At 47.0% G+C, this 16,710-nt stretch overlaps 1 protein-coding gene across 4 annotated transcripts in view; it reads left to right on the top strand.

Moving 5' to 3' along the window:
• The window catches only part of MORC2 (MORC family CW-type zinc finger 2), a 37,788-nt gene extending 21,507 nt beyond the window's left edge, over nt 1-16,281 (top strand). For 2 of the 4 annotated variants that reach the window (XM_063086790.1, XM_063086788.1), the window contains 20 exons: nt 576-735; nt 846-957; nt 1,447-1,572; nt 2,181-2,260; nt 2,932-3,014; nt 3,261-3,346; nt 4,447-4,587; nt 4,683-4,837; nt 4,933-5,061; nt 5,613-5,718; nt 6,032-6,164; nt 7,791-7,865; nt 7,948-8,328; nt 8,900-9,028; nt 9,508-9,562; nt 9,986-10,127; nt 10,233-10,481; nt 10,578-10,671; nt 14,623-14,811; nt 15,960-16,281. In XM_063086790.1, coding sequence (XP_062942860.1) covers nt 576-735; nt 846-957; nt 1,447-1,572; nt 2,181-2,260; nt 2,932-3,014; nt 3,261-3,346; nt 4,447-4,587; nt 4,683-4,837; nt 4,933-5,061; nt 5,613-5,718; nt 6,032-6,164; nt 7,791-7,865; nt 7,948-8,328; nt 8,900-9,028; nt 9,508-9,562; nt 9,986-10,127; nt 10,233-10,481; nt 10,578-10,671; nt 14,623-14,811; nt 15,960-16,028 — 2,694 coding nt within the window. In that variant the 3' untranslated portion in view covers nt 16,029-16,281. The remainder of the gene's footprint in view (nt 1-575; nt 736-845; nt 958-1,446; nt 1,573-2,180; nt 2,261-2,931; nt 3,015-3,260; nt 3,347-4,446; nt 4,588-4,682; nt 4,838-4,932; nt 5,062-5,612; nt 5,719-6,031; nt 6,165-7,790; nt 7,866-7,947; nt 8,329-8,899; nt 9,029-9,507; nt 9,563-9,985; nt 10,128-10,232; nt 10,482-10,577; nt 10,672-14,622; nt 14,812-15,959) is intronic. The other 2 variants (XM_063086789.1, XM_063086791.1) reach the window with 2 other exon arrangements.
• The last annotated feature ends 429 nt before the right edge of the window (nt 16,282-16,710 follow it).

The following is a 16,710-nucleotide window of genomic DNA, read 5'->3' as shown; positions in this document are numbered from 1 at the left end:
ATTTTTTTTAATCCTATTTTATGTAACACTGTGTTTATGAGATTCATCCATGTTGATGCTATTAGCTGTTTATTCATTTTCATCACTGCATAGCGTTCCATTGTATAAATATCCTGCAGTTTAACCACTCTATAATGGATATTTGGGTTATTCTTATACATATTAACTAGTATAATGTGCAAAAGTTTCCTCAAGGGTATATGCATAGGAGTAGAATTGCTGAGTTGTAGGTTACGTTAAGTGTAATAATGTAAATATGTAATAATTGTAAATATGTTTTCTGTAGTGCTAAGAGTAGAATTTTTATCAAATTAAGAAAATGGCAGAGACATCCCCAACAGGGAAGAGACTGACCCCCAGGACATAAACCATCATATCCTGAGAGGAAATAGTGATGTGCGGCTGAGTCTTGGGAAAGGCAAAAACCGCAGAGCCCTGGTGCCAGGCTGCAGAGCTTGGGCCTCACCTCTGGGGCAGTGTGGAGCCACTGTGGGCAGGGACAAGATAGATGCACATTTTGGGGGAACATTGTTCTGGTGCCTCCCTCAAGGTGTCTGCCTGTGCTTACTCCAAAGGTGATAGTCCCGTTGCCCACCTGGAATGCTCAGACCCGGGAACCTGTCACAGACAATGTAGAGAAATTTGCCATTGAAACAGAACTCATCTACAAGTACTCTCCCTTCCACACTGAGGAGGAAGTGATGGCCCAGTTCATGAAGATTCCTGGGGACAGTGGTAAGTAGGCTTCGAACCTGTAGCCCCTAGAATCTGGGAGCTCCAGAGCCACAAGTTGTGTGGGGATGGGCTGGGGCACCTGGCAGAACAAAAGGATTTCTATTCCCCAGGAACACTGGTGATCATCTTCAATCTCAAACTCATGGATAATGGAGAGCCAGAACTAGATATAATCTCAGATCCAAGAGATATCCAGATGGCAGAGACCTCCCCAGAGGGCACGTGAGTGTGTCTGGGAAGGGATGGATGCACTGGAACTGATGGTCATTATTTCAGGAGGTGATTTCAGAGAAAAAGGGGAGAGCGTATTCCCTAGATTTCTCCCAGGGGCAGCGTTGGAGTTGATGGGCCTCAGAGCTCCACGTCTTCTTGCCGCAAGGCAGAAGGAATGAGTAGAAGGACAACAGATCCTTAGCTAAGCTAAAAGAAAAGATTAATGATCCTTTGGTTTGATAGAAGAAACTGAGGTCTAGAGAGGGGAGGGAAATTGTCCAGAGCTCCATAGCAGGGCCAGGTCAGGTGTCTGTGGGGCACCTGTGCTGGGGATGTGAGGTGGGAAGTTTGCGGTGCCCATGTTGGGCAAGCACCCCATCAGGGCAGCAAGAGAAGCTGAGATGTGAAATGGAAAAGTGCAGCGTCTGCAGAAAGGATGTTGTATCCTTGGGCTTGTCATGGGGTGGGTGACACCACTCCTGTTCCTGCCACCTCCAGGAAGCCAGAGCGGCGCTCATTCCGTGCCTATGCTGCTGTCCTTTATATCGACCCCCGGATGAGGATCTTCATCCACGGGCACAAGGTGCAGACCAAGAGGCTCTCCTGCTGCCTATACAAGCCCAGGTAGGGGCCTGCCCACCCTGGCCTGCTGTTTTCCGTGGGCCGAGGCTGGAGTCTGGCCACGTTTCTCTGGGCATTGTTGGAGTGATGCCGTATGAGAGGCTCTGACAGTGCTGACTGCATTTGGGCCCTTAAGCTGCCTGTGATTTATCAGAGTCACTTCTGGGTCCTGAGGGAGGGACAGAGGTGGCTGACTAGCTGTGGAGGCTGGGTAAGCTCCTTGAGTATGAGTGCTTTCTGTGATGTAGAGGGTACCCCGCTTGGCACGGTGAACTGTCTGAATCTCTTGGCTTCAGAGTTGAGGGGCCTTTAGACACTATACAGGAAAACAGAGGCCCTGTCTTATTATTGAGGTTCGTTTCTGTCGTGGGATTAATGACACTACTGGTGAATAGTAAGGTTGCTTATCAGAGACAGAGCAGGAGGCCAGGGGCAAGTCGAATAGGGAATTGAATCTTTTTGCTAAGGTAAGCTTGGATTTGTCTCATTGCAAGGGGCCAGGACAGCACAACTTGAGAGGAGGCAGGAAAGCAGGGTGCTTCCTGACTTCTTGGCTTGGCTGCCTGCCCCACTGCTGTACGGGCCTTCAGGTTGCTTTTTCTACTGTTCAGGATGTACAAGTACACATCAAGCCGTTTCAAGACCCGTGCTGAGCAGGAGGTGAAGAAGGCAGAACACGTAGCACGGATTGGTAATGTCACTCTCTGCACAGGAGGGTATGGGGTGGGGGTTGTCTGGGGGATGCTGCTTGTGGCCAAAGCAGGGATCCAGGGAAAGGCTCCATCCACCACGCAGGGACAGGGCTGTTCTGAACCACAGTCCAGTTCTTTTTCAACCCTTTCCACATACCAACCCCCTCAGCACTTTTTCTCTTCAGACTCTCTCTTTTTCAGCTGTTTATAGGGCCTTATCTGAAAGTGTCAACTCTTTGTCTTGCCCAGAGTAAAGAATCCCACCCACACTGTCCTCTGACCCAAATATTTGTGAAATTGATTTTTCTGACTCCAGGGCTTAGCATCCAGCTTATGCCGAGGGTTTAACTCTGGTTGCCTTGGGCTTTTTTTTGACAAGTCCTGATTGATTTGTAAAGTTTGAAAAGCATGCCTCAGGTGTAAATAGTACATGTTTTCCTTGGTGCCTCAGTGAAGTTTCTGAATGCCAGGTTTTCCTTTTTGAGCCAACTCTGCAGTGCAGGCTTGGAGGATACTCTTGTGTTGATCACCAACCTTTGCCCCTCAGCTCTCCTTTTCCTTGATAGTGTAAACACTTTTTGTGCAGCAGGGACTGGATGGTGGATCCAGGAGGGATGATGGAGAGTTTTGAACCTTTGAATTCCTTATCATGGTTTCTGCTGGATTTCAGCTGAAGATAAGGCACGGGAGGCGGAGAGCAAAGCTCGGACCTTGGAAGTACGCCTGGGTGGAGACCTCACACGGGACTCCAGGGTAAGGCCCTAGACCCAGGTAGCTATTCTCCAACATTTCTGGCATTAGGAGTCCATGTCATGCAAGCCTGGTGAAGGGAAATGCAGCTTTTGAGTTTGTCCCCAGTGAGGGCCATTTTTTCTAAAAAGAAATAAATCTCTAGGTGTGGTTTTGCATTCATTTGAGTTATAGTGAGAAGTTTTAGGTGTGATGTCATAAAGTGCTCCAGAGCACCTCCTCCCCTGACCTGACGGTGTGCGTATGCAGGTGATGTTGCGACAGGTCCAGAACACAGCCCTCACCCTGCGCAGAGAAGCTGATGTCAAGAAGAGGATCAAGGAGGCCAAGCAGCGGTGAGTACCAGAGCTGTCCTTTGGTTCTTTAAAATTGTTTAGCCTTTGTACTGATTATTGGTAATTACAGAGCTTGAGGAAGTCTCACCTCCTGTGAGGTTGCTGTTCTGTCACCAAGACTGGGTTGAGAAAGCTGTTAGAGTTGTGATCCTAAATGCTTGTCATGTGGCCCCTGCAGGAGAGAGGTCTCACCCTGAGCTCTCAGCTCTTTCCTAAGCTAGGAAAAGGCAGGGCAGAGCCAACACCTCGAATTGAACGTCAAACTGTCCTCACTAGTACTGTCTCACCTTTTCCTTTTTCTTTTCTTTTTTTCATTTAAAGGATGTTTAAAATGCTCATTGTATAAAACATGAAAAATACAAAACATTTAAGAAATGAAATTTTAAAACTCGCTTATACTTCTACCACTTGGTGATATATACTTTTCATTTTTTATGTTATATGTGTATATATGTTTATTTTCCCTTCACTGGTTACAAATGTGGAATAATGCTGTAAATTGAGTTTTGTAGACTTTTTCATTTAGAACAAGCATTTGTTGTGTATTATTAAACTGTCTCCTAGTCCCACCCTCTGTCTGGATCCTCTTCAGCTCTGGTGCTTGATTGCTGGCTTGCGTCTTGTTGGCCTCCTTGCCACAGGCATAGGTTTCAGGTTTCTTCTGTACAAGTCAGTCTGCTTTTCAGCTTCCAAAATTTTGTTGACATTAATCACATGAAGTCTTCTTTCATGTTTATTGTTTTTTGTGAATTTTTTACTTTTTAAAAAAAATTTATTGTCACGATAGTGGAATTTGGGGAAGATATGATGATAACCTTGTATTTCTTCTACCTTGTAAATATCTTTGCAAAGATTTGTAGCAGCTTCACAGTAACCCATTTATGCTTAAATCCATCTCTGTTTTGTTACCAAAGAGCCAAAGTTGTATACTTTTAATTAGGGATGCTTAGAGGTGCATATCAAGTCTGACAGAGGCTACACATTGAATGGAGATCTAAAACTTTTTGCTTAACGTGTCTCAAGTTTAAGCTTAAGCTTAACACAGCTTAAGCACCATGGTGTTTATGTACTAATGGGTGCATTCTTTTGGTCTTTCTTAGAGCATTGAAAGAACCTAAGGAACTAAATTTTGTTTTTGGGGTCAACATCGAACACCGGTACTTGGATGGCATGTTCATCTACAACTGTAGCCGCTTGATCAAGATGTATGAGAAAGTGGGCCCACAGCTGGAAGGAGGCATGTAAGTACTACCCAAGGGGAGCTTCCAGGCCAAGGTGATGGCAGGAGGGTTTTGGCCAGCAGGGTGACAGAGCTATGTCCTCTTTTTCCCTGTAGGGCATGTGGTGGGGTTGTTGGTGTTGTTGATGTGCCCTACCTGGTTCTGGAGCCTACACACAACAAGCAGGACTTTGCTGATGCCAAAGAGTACCGGCACCTGCTGCGGGCCATGGGGGAGCACCTGGCGCAGTACTGGAAGGACATTGCGATTGGTAATGGGGTTGGGCCTCTGCCCTTCCTCTTCACATGAATTTAGGAAGGGAGAGAGACTGGCTCCTAACACGATATGTGGGGGTTTGTCTTCCAGCCCAGCGGGGAATCATCAAGTTCTGGGATGAGTTTGGCTACCTCTCTGCCAACTGGAACCAGCCCCCATCCAGTGAGCTGCGTTACAAACGCCGGAGAGCCATGGAAATACCTACTACTATCCAGTGCGGTGAGTTGGGTGGTTGGGACCCTCCTGACTCTTTTCCATCGTAGTCCTTGAACCTCTTATCTCCGTCCTTTTGCTGGCCTCTTGACTAACGTTTGTGGACTTATGGTCCCACTAAGGATATGAGTCTGTCCGGTGATGACCCTGTGAGTTCAGTCTTGAGGCTGTGCTGAGTTCCACCTGTCCCTCTTGAATGAGGAAGAAGGTCATCTAACTTCCCAGGCCTCTTAAGCTGCAGCTGGGCTTGGCATCACTTGCTTTGTACCACATTGTCTCTAGCATGAGTGGATGACTGAGCCAGGATCCTGCTATTGGAGAGAGAGGGATTGGGGGGCATTAAGAGTCCATGGTATTAAGTTCTCATTCTTGCTGGAATAACTGTTCCTGAGAATAATTACTGTTCTATTAGGACTGGCAGAATTGGAACCAGAGTGAAGATCTTTGCATGGAAAGTCTGGGGCATCTCAGCCTTGGGCCTGGATGTGAGGAGACTGGATTATAGATGTAGTTGGTGAGTGTGGCTGACATTGGTGTGGGCATTTTCTGTGTTTCAGATTTGTGTCTGAAGTGGAGGACCCTCCCCTTCCAGCTGAGTTCTGTGGAAAAAGATTATCCTGACACCTGGGTTTGTTCCATGAACCCTGATCCTGAGCAGGACCGGTGAGCACTTTCTCTAACAGGGAGATTGTGGGTACTTCTCCCCCCAGATGGTTCTCTCTACGTGTAGGGTAGATAACTCACTGTGCTTCCTGAGGTCAGTGCCCATATCCTTATGTCTTTGTCTTGCTGCTCATATTAAGTGCCCAAAAAATAAGAATAGATATAGGTCTGGCAGTACATATTAATTCCATGCATCGGGAACTCTGAGATGGTTGCTCTTGTGAGAGGCAGCATGGGTTAACTGAGGAGCCAGGTTCCTGCCTTGCCTGGTGCTTTGTTTTGCCAGGATGTCCCTAGCACCTTCTTTCTACAGATGTGAGGCTTCTGAACAGAAGCAGAAGGTTCCACTGGGGACATTCAAAAAGGACCTGAAGACTCAGGAAGAGAAGCAGAAGCAGCTGACAGAGAAAATTCGCCAGCAGCAGGAGAAGCTGGAGGCCCTTCAGGTGCATAGGTCATGGGCAGTGGGCAAAGCCAGCTTGTGTCAGGGTTCTGCCTGGGATAGGAACCTTCAGTGGTTCCCCTGTTCCCTCAGGCTTTTTAATTTCACCTTCCACTTACCTACATGTGCTTGTCAAAGCTTCCAGTATCAACCTCCAGGTCTAAGCACACTTTCAAGTATGCCTTGCTTATTCTTTTTTAAAAATAGACTATTTTGTTTATATATCTCAGAGGTGTCTAATTAATTTAGAATGTATAAAAAACTCTACAAAATAAATCTTCTATCTTAGATATAACCATCAACTCTATATTTTTCCAACTTTTTAGGAATACCTACACATAATACACATAAATACATAAGTTTTTTTATTTTTATTTTTTTTGTTATTTTTTTTAGTGGCTGGCCAAAACAGGGATAGAACCCTGGACTTTGGTGTTATCAGCAACCATGCTGTAACCAATTGAGCTAACTGTCCAGCCCCATGGATACATGTTTTTAATAGAAATATGGAGATTTCATATATGTATATATTTTATATATATGTAATATATATGCACACACACATATATATTTTAGTGTACAGTTGTTTTCTTGATCATTTTCCGGAAGTGATATTTAAAGAGTAAAATGTTTTGCAGAATTTTATGGGTTTTCACAACTATTTCCAAATTGCCCTCCAGAAGATGTATTAATTTTTAATCTTTATGAGCAGTATATGAGAGTATTATTTTTAAATGTTTTTGCAAATTTGATAGCCAAAGATATGCATCCTATAATTTTCTTTCATGTTTCTAAGATTGGACTGTTTTTTCATATGTCCACTTATGTTTCTTTTAGAACTGCTTATTCTTCATTACATTTCTGTTTTTTAAAATTTAATTGATTACTCTATTTTTTCTAGATGTTTATGATATCAGCTCTTTATCATATTTTTTACAAAAGCATTTCCCTTCTGGCTTGTGTGTCTGGGCAGACATGCACTCACTAACCCTAATGTCTTATGCTTGCCTCCTCATCTGCTGAATCCCACTTGTCCTTTCTGGCCTTGTCCAAGTTTCTCTCATCCATCAAATCTTCCTACCTTTTTGATTTTTTTTTTTGTCTGACCGATAAGGGGATCGCAAGCCTCGGCACGGTGTGGTCTGCACCACGCTCAGCCAGTGAGTGCACTGGCCATCCCTATATAGGATCCAAACCCGCAGCCTTGGTGCTACCAGTGCTGCACTCACCCAAGTGAGCAACGGGGCTGGACCTTTGATTTCTTTTATACAAATTTAGTTCACTGACATTTTTGGTTTGTTTTTGGTGGCTAGCTGGTAAGATCTGAACCCTTGACCTTGGTGTTATCAGCACCAGCTCTAACCAAGTGAGCTAACCAGCCAGCCCCCTGACACTTTTTCCCTGTCTCTCAGTTGCTGGATTAATCACGTAGTGTCCTATAATTTGCCGTTTAGTGTTTGTGTATTTTTGTCTACCCAGTGAGAATGGGAGGCATGCAAGAGTAGGACTGTGGCCCAAGTTTTCTTTTTTATTTTTTCACTGTCCCAGACACATAGTGGGATCCAAAAAGAGAGTTTGCTTGAATGTACAAAGATACACAAACAACTTCATCATCATGTTTGCCCTGCAGAAAACCACACCCATCCGTTCCCAAGCTGACCTGAAGAAACTGCCCTTAGAAGTGACCACTAGACCTCCCACTGAGGTAAAATCCAGGGACATGAAGGGGTTTTTCTTCAGGTGTCTCGTGCTAGGATCAGTGTTCTCACTCTCTGGACCTTTTTTAGGAACCTGCACGTAGACCTCAGCGTCCTCGGTCTCCCCCTTTACCTGCTGTGATCAAGAATGCCCCGAGTAGACCCCCTTCCCTGCAAGCTCCCAGACCACCCAGCCAGCCCCGAAGGGCTCCTATCATCAGCAGCGCCCCAAAGCCTCCTGTCTTGGCAGCCCGTGAGGAGGCCAGTACATCCAGGCTGCTCCAGCCCCCTGAAGCACCCCGAAAGCCTGCGAACACTCTGGTCAAGGCTGCACCCCGGCCTGCTCCTCTGGTGCAGCCACTATCACCATCTCTACTGCCCAACTCCAAGAGCCCTCGGGAGGTCCCTGCCCCCAAAGTCATGAAGACTCCGGTGGTCAAGAAGCCAGAGCTGCCCACTAAACTCTCCCTGGTGAGATGGTGTTTCTTCTCTAGCACCCAGCACATTGTCAGTGGTGCAGGAATGGAAACGTGGTGTCAAAGCTGTACTGGGGGAGCCTTCAAAGAGCATCAAATCTAAAGCTTTTCTACTGTCCCTAGATAGCTGAGAGGACTTGGTCAGGGACACAAAGCAAGTTGGTTCCCCATCCAGGAAGATGTTCACTGCTTCCTTCGAGTTTTGGTCTGCCTCAAACTTGAGTCACCTCAACTGGCTGCTCACAATGTGGGCATAGGCAGGTGGCCTGGAGACAGCCTTGGTGGGCTGTGACAGTGATCAGCATGTCTCAGGGAGGTCACAGTTGACTGGTCAGGCAGGCTAAGGGGAGGTGTAAACCAAGAGGCTTCCCCTATGACAGCTTTGAGCAAAGGTCCTCATGGCCCAGGAACCAGAGGGTTGCTTCTGTATGTACTGAGTAATGTCAGGCAGGGATTGAGAGCAGTCCACGCCCCTCTCTGAACAGCTCCTTCAGGTCAGATGAAATCTTCCTGCTGCTCAAGAGCTGAACAGGGCCCCTCACATTCCTACTCTCTGCTCACTCTAGGCTACCCCTGTTCGAAAGCGGAGTCTGGGGGTCTCTGAGGAGGAAGAAGCCGAGGAAGAGGCTGAGAGGAGGAAGGAGAGGAGCAAGCGGGGCAAATTTGCTGTGAAGGAAGAAAAGGATTTGAATGAGGTAGGTGGTCAAGATGAGGGTCTTGGAGCCTCCCTTCCCTGAGTCTGCAACCCGCACCAGCAGTCCACACCAGCTTCATTGGCATTCGTGACCTGGGCCTTCCAGAAGCCTAACTGATCTCTCAAGGACTCTCAGTCACATAGGTGACTAGAAACATGGTGCCAGGTAGGATCTTGAGACTGGCTTCTGGCTCTAATCACAGACCTGAAGTCACTGACACTCATCAGGGGGGCTTGAAACACTTTGTTTCCTGTTGCTGTGACATTCTGTCTCTTATCTACTATCTCGTTTAAATATGGCAGAAGGGGAGATATCTAGGACAATGATTTTAGAGAGTGGCTCTCAGGCATGGTGATTTAAACTGCAACATAAAAAGACATGAAGGTGACAGCTGATGACCTTAGGTGGTTGTTAACACAAAAGTCTGCTCTTTGGGGGGGGGCACTGGAGATGCCTCTAACAGACTGTTCTCTTTGCAGCTCTCAGACAGTGCTGGGGAAGAGGAGCCAGCTGACGTCAAGAGGGCTCAGAAAGGTGAGTTTGGGGGAGGTATTCAGCAGCCTGTGGTGGAAGGGGAAGTGGTGGCCCTCACCAGCAACAGTTTAATCCTGAAGGTTTGTGGAGTCTTTCCTGGGTCTGGGCTCTTGTGCAACAATGTATCTAAATCTAATCCCAAGTAGAATTCTGAAGATAGCACTCCTTTGTGGTTATTTTTAATTCCTTGGTGTTCACACCTGGCAGTCATTCATCCTCCTGCTCCTTGGCACCTTGTGACAAATGGGGAAGGAGACCAGGGTGGCTGGGTTCTGTATCCCAATGTATACCCACCCAGGGTGGCTGGGTATAGTGGGGGCACGCACCTAGTCCTCCAAACCCTGGGGACTACTTTTCTTAAGGCAGCCCTCGCTTAGTAGGGGACTCTGGTTTTTTGACTTGCATCTCTGTCCACATTCTCAGATAAAGGGCTGCATGTGGAGGTCCGTGTGAACAGGGAGTGGTACACAGGCCGTGTCACAGCCGTGGAGGTGGGCAAGCATGTGGTGCGGTGGAAAGTGAAGTTTGACTATGTGCCTACAGACACGACACCACGAGACCGCTGGTAATGCCCCATTCTGGCAGGCAGGGATGAAAAAAATTGGCCAGGGCAGAGGGAAGAGCAGTGGTTCTTGGGACAGACATGACGTAAGTTCTTTGTCCTCCACAGGGTGGAGAAAGGCAGTGAGGATGTACGGCTGATGAAGCCCCCTTCTCCAGAATATCAGAGCCCTGACACGCAGCAGGAGGGCGGGGAGGAGGAGGAGGAGGAGGCAGCGGCAGCAGCAGCAGCCATGGTGCCCCAGCAGGCTGTAGCCATGGCAGAACCCTCCACTTCAGACTGCATCCGCATTGAGCCTGACACCACTGCCCCGAGCACCAACCATGAGACCATTGACCTGCTTGTCCAGATCCTCCGGTATGTGAGTCTTTTGTCTTCCTATTCCAGGGCTAGCAGCAGCTCTCCACACCCTACATGCTATTCTGAATTCCTATCCCCACCTTTCTTTCTTAGGAATTGTTTACGGTACTTTCTGCCTCCGAGTTTCCCCATCTCCAAGAAGGAGCTGAGTGCTATGAATTCAGATGAGCTAATATCTTTCCCTTTGGTGAGTCTGTGTTGACCTTGTATTTCAAATTCTCTGTGTCTTCCCATCAGTGCTTGTTGTAATTGCCAGCTCTCAGTGACCTGCCCCATATCAGTCAGCTTCCCTTTCTTCTGCTGAGAGAAGAGAGAAGGAAACTTCATGTTGAGAATATGACTGGTGTGCAGAAACCAACCCCACCCCACCACAGGTACTAGGAACTGAGTCCTCTCTTAGGGACAGCAGGTCTGGTTTGACATTTTCTGACAAGTACATCCCTTTTTCTCCACCCCAGCAGAGGGAGTAAACTTGTCCCAGGCAACAGTGAAGAGCTCAGGCTCAAGGTGCCTAAAACTTGACTCTTGGAGGTATAGAGAAGCCCATAACATGTGGCAGTAAGCACTTCGCCTTATTAAGCCCAGCAAATGTTGATGTGTTGCCTCCCCTGAGCAGGCAGTCTTCTGGATCTCATAGTGAGCAGCAGAAGAGAGTCGTGCCTCCTCGCACCTTAAGGGTCAGTAGAGACTGTTTTATCACCAGGAAGCTAGACATGAAGCCAAGAGCAGTGCTGTGCAAATGGATGGGAGGGCTGTGGCAGCTGGGGGAAGGGGAGGAGGGGTCTGCCTGCATAAGTGAAGCAGGGACTGTTGTGAGCAAAGGCTCAGGGAGTCAGGGCAGCAGGCTGTGTGGCGAGCATTTAGAGTAGAAGAGGCCTGAGGGCCAGGATGTGATGTGCCTTGAGCCTGAGTCATGCTGGCTTCAACTTTGTATGAAATAGTGGGCCAACAAAGTTTTGAGCTGAAGGTATTGTCGATTGGAGCCATGTCTAGGGCAGGGGCCAAGAAACTTCTTCTGTAGAGAGTCAGTGAGCAAATAATTTCAGGTTTGCGGGCTACGCTGTCTCTGTGGCACCTACCCAACTCTGCCATTGTAGCATGAAATTAGCCACATACAACATGCGAAGGAGTGGATGTGGCTGTGTTCCCATAAAGCTTTATTTACAAAAACAGGAGGTAGGCTGATTTGGCTCAGAGGCTGTAGTCTGCTGACCCTGCTCCTAAGAGGGTAACTTTGGTAGCAGTATGTTTGGGTGGGATGGAGGGGTGGGAGACGCAGGGGCAAGGAGGCTGGTCTAGTTGTAAAAGGTCAGAGGTGAGGGAATGGGAGCCAGAGTGGCAAGAGTGGACTGGTGGGTAAAAGGGGTGGGGTCAGAGGTCTCTGACAGACTGGTCATTGACTGTATAGGCAAGTGATGGGAGGAGTCAGAGACCGGATGCTTCCCTGCATCTCAGGCCTGTGGGAACTGGAATTTGATGACAAAACAACTACTTTGTCATCAAAAGTTAGAAAACAGGGTGAGTGGGGGGGAAGGTGAGGAACGGAGATTGGTATTGCACCAGAAGTACCAGCACTGCATTTGTGGTGATGTGAAGTTGGCAGGTGGAGGTTAGGGACTGTGTGCAGTTGGCAGGTGGAGGAAGGGGAGATGGGCAGCTAGGGGTCATCCGCATCAAGTGTAATGTTTATGTGGTAAGAATAGCTAAGTGTTGTAGGGAAGAGTTTTTAGAAAAGAGGTCTGGAATACAGGATTAATATGTTCAAGATGTCAGGCTCTCATGTGGCATCTATGTGCTTGATAAAGTTTGCCAGAGAAAGCATGGGGTTTTATTTTCATTCCACTTTTAAAGAAAATGAAATGAGGCTAGGAGTTGAAGAAACTAAGGCTCAGAGAGAAGAGTCTGTTGGTTAGTGACAGAGCCCAGATTTGAATCCAGGTACTTCTCAGGACAAGGATCTTTGTCTTCTCACAATGCGGCCTTGAGATGGGATGGTGCTTGGTGAGGGAGCAGGAACATGGCAGAACTCATCACAGCTTCTTCACAGAAAGCTCCACGGTTCAACTTTTGCCCTTGTTTAGGCTGCAGGCGCTCTCTGCAAATCCCAAGAATAACTAACAAGCAGCTAGGTCTGCCTCACATCTTCTTGTCAGTCAGATTTGTTGCTTTTGGCTTAAAGTTGCTGCCAAGTGCAGAGCAAAGCCTGGGTACAGTGGGATCTTTGAGCAGGGTTGGCCCAAAACAAAGTCACCATGAGCATCTGACTAAAAATAGTATATTAGCTTAGTTTTGTAAAAGGAGGTATAATCCCAATGTATCAACTTTTTCTTCCTAATTGTAATATCTAAAAACACTCAAACTTTAATTTTCTTAGTGTCATGGACACAACTGAGTCTGTTCATTATGTCCTTGTCAGTCTGTAAACGTAAATGTCAGCCAGCCCTTTCTCCCATCATGCAGGACCAGGAGTTCCGTAAAGCCTCAGGGACCCTGAAAATATTAGATTCAGACATCACTTTTTAAAAAACTAATGTAACAACTGCATGTGAATCTACAACTTCCTCAAAATAAAAAGTTAAAAACGATTATTATAAACCATAGTCACCCTCAAGATGGTCAAATACTTGAACTTTAATACTTTGGAGCCTACTCAAACATTTATTTTGCCTGCCATGGTAATTATTTTCAGGACAGAACTTGAAGTTTCTTTCTCTTGCCACCTTGGTTTAATAGTGTAATATTGCAGGTTATAAGGTGAATGACACAGTGTTAAATATTTGCAAGTAACAGTTTTTAAAAACAGCAATCAGAAGCCTCTCAATGTCAAATAGTTCATGCTTCTTTACAGAAGTAAATAAATGCGAGAGTTGGTAAGGCTGCAGTGGTCAGCAAGAATGTGCTGATTGTGGGTTTGTATTCATCAAAATGGCCTTATTATTCTCATTGGTGATTGATGAGTAAACCATGTTACAGAGTTGCACTTAGAAAATAAACTTAATCTAAAGAGATGCCACTTAAATTGTTTTTTATATGAAGGTAGTTCAAAAAAGGTCACGGAAAGATTGATATTATCTTTTAATTCTATTTTTCTCTAAACTTTTTGAAGTATTGTCATGCTGAGATTTCATGTAACATTCCATTTGAAACAAGTATTCTGCTACCTTATAAAAGTTTGAAAAGCCACATGTCTGGAACATTACTGCTTGTTAACATTACTACTCCCACCCCTTGGAGGTTTCGGGTACCCAGGGAAGATAGTAAAAAGCTCTCATGGTCTCGTTCCTTCTCTGGGGATGTTGTCTAGAGGCACTCACAATGGCCCAGCATTTGATATACTGTTGTAGGCTTCCCTACATTACAGCCTCTAACAAAACTAGGTTGTCCCAAACCCCTGGTAATATAATCATTTACCTTATTACCAAGAATGTTGGGAAAGCATCAAAGTCTGCATGTGACATATGCCCATGAAGACTTTAAGGGGTTTGTGCTTTGAGACCTAAAGTTCTTATGAGGTCTAAAATGAAAACATGTCAGCAGGGCCTTCAGTGGTTCTGTATGAGCTAAAATGTGTCCATGACAGGATCAGGTGTGCTTTCCTTATAGAGGAGAATATCATTGTGGAAGTGTTAAAGGCACAAGCACAGAGAAAGCTAAATTTAAAAAATGAAGCTTTTTTGAGTAATAAATCAAAAGGCTAAAAAAGCTCTGATGCTGCAAAAATATGTCCTACACAAGTCTGGAAGTGTCTGCTGTTAGTAGGTACTTGATATTTGTGGAAGAAAAAACTGACTTTAATCCTGACATTGTTGGTATGACTTTGAAATGGAATGCTGAAAAGGCTGTTCTAAAGTTAGAAAGCTGTGACTGAGCTGGGAGGATGATTCTGTCATCCTTTTATACTACTTGGGATGGTAAGGATCACCCCTCATGGCTTGCTGTCTGCTGAAGCACTTTGGTCAGTGTTTCACCTGTGTGATCTCATCTTTATCCTTACGGCAGCCCCACAAGGTTGGCATTAAGGTCTGTCTACTCTGGACCTAGAGAGACTTGTCCTTTGTATCAAACCAAGCATCCTATGCAGAGCCAGTTGGGGACCTTTGTGAACTCATGCATTGCCCTCTGTTTTCCCTCCTGACAGAAAGAGTACTTCAAGCAGTATGAAGTGGGACTCCAGAATCTGTGTCGTTCGTACCAGAGCCGTGCTGACTCGCGGGCCCAGGCCTCAGAGGAGAACCTGCGTACCTCTGAGAGAAAGCTCCGTGAGACAGAGGAGAAGCTGCAGAAGCTGAGGACCAACATCGTGGCTCTCCTGCAAAAGGTGCAGGAGGTGAGCCAGGCAGCCCTCTCATTGCAGCTGGACCACCTGGTCTCTCAGGGTGGGGGGGCCGGGCACCTCCTGATCCCTTCTCACAGGAATCTGTCCACTCACAGGAATCTCTGGTTCCAACCCTGACTGCACAGCATCCTGACCAGGAGGGCTTGAGGTGCGGCTGCCTGGGTCTCATCCCAGCCAGACCCACAGAACCAGAATTTTCCCTTGTTTAGACATTCTGATGTTCAACCTGGTTTGAGAACCCTCCAAGCCATAAAATAAAGATGTTGCTTTTCCAGATGACAACCAGAGGAGATTGGGTAGCCCAGAAGTGGGGAGTGGGCCCTTAGGGTGTTGATCCTCCATCTAGGTGGTAAACACCGAGGCCTGTTCGGTGCTGATCCTGTGGATGTGGGGTGCACAAGGCAGGGCAGGCCAGATAAGTTTCCTGCTTTCACAGCCTGACGGGTCTGGTAGAGGAGACAGAATTACTGATGGTAGGAAGTGCTATGAAGTCAGTAACGAGAGACAGAAGATGGGGGGAGGCCAGGGTGTTCAGGGGTGGTCTCTGAGATGATATTTGAGCTGAGACTGGAAGCTGATCATGCAAAGAGCAGGACACTAGTGCCCCAGACTCAAGGCCTGAGCAGGGAGTTGTGGGAAGTAGAAGAGACAGGGCTTTGTTGTACAGCTGGGATTTGATCCTGAGAGCAGTGGGAAGTCACTGGAGGATTGTGGCATGATCCAATATTCAATCAAAAACACTTTCATTGGTTGGAGGAGGCCTAGAGGGGTGAAAGTTAGAACTGGGACTCCTTTGAGGAGGTTCTTATAGATGTCTGGTGAGATAGTGGTGGCCTGGACCCTGGGAGGTGACAGAAGGGAGTGGAGTGGGCACATCTGTAGTATCTGAGGGAAAATACACATCTAAGGTAAGTGGGAACTTTGGATAGAGGCAGGGCAGGAGCAAGAAATCTGGGTGTCATCCGTGCACAGTAGATAGGGAAGGGGAAGAGCCAAGATGGGACAGAAGCCTGACAGCCAGGGGGAGGGGGAGGAGAGGGTTAACTCTGGCCTCAGCCCCAGGAGCTGGGAGAAGGGTGGAGAAGGGAACCCCCGCCACTGCCTAGCCCACAGCTGACCCCTGCTCCCCTCTGTTCCAGGACATAGATATCAACACAGATGATGAACTGGATGCCTACATCGAGGACCTCATCACCAAGGGGGACTGAGGAGCTAGGAGCTCCCCTGCCCACCTGCCCCTCAACGCAGCAGCTTCTGGAGGGTGGGCCATTCATGGGTTGGTGGACTGACCTTGGTTTGACTCACATGGGACATTTGTGCTTTTGGAGGGAAAGATACTCTGATTCTTTGAATCTTCCTCCCTAAGTTTATAAATATTTATTTTTTAAAAGAAACAAGATGCTGTGCCTGCTGTGAGACCATACATTTTTTGTGACTCTTGGACAAAGGACAGAGAACCTTTTTACTTTGACCACACCAGGATGTCAAGCCTGAGCCTCTTCAGCTCCTGGCTTTTCAAGCTAGTGGCGAGTTTAGTGTTATCCTGAAATTGAAGAAGCTCCAAGGGCAGGGCTGGTTTCTCTCCTAGAGGATGAGCAATGTGGGGATCTGACGGATGGGGGAGGGAGAGAGCACCCCAGAGCAGTGCTATCCCTAGGGGCTCAGATCCAGGGAACCCACCAGGGGGCTGTGTGTCAGAGGAGGTTCAGTGTTGGGAGGCTTTTCCTTTTGCAACTCCCCTGTATCAGGTCATCGATATGAGTGTGTGCAGTCAACCTAAGCACGTGTCAGTTGTTTTGGCTGTGGTTTTGTCCATATAGCTCGGAGAAGAAAGGTCCTTCCCGTTCAATCTCCCCTTTTACCACCTGAGTTGTATCTGAAGGAGTGATT

This window comes from Cynocephalus volans, chromosome 2, assembly GCF_027409185.1.
Source record: "Cynocephalus volans isolate mCynVol1 chromosome 2, mCynVol1.pri, whole genome shotgun sequence".
NCBI lineage: Eukaryota > Metazoa > Chordata > Mammalia > Dermoptera > Cynocephalidae > Cynocephalus > Cynocephalus volans.
The sequence above is the reverse complement of the archived record's forward strand: the minus strand, read 5'-3'. Positions and strand labels throughout refer to the sequence as shown.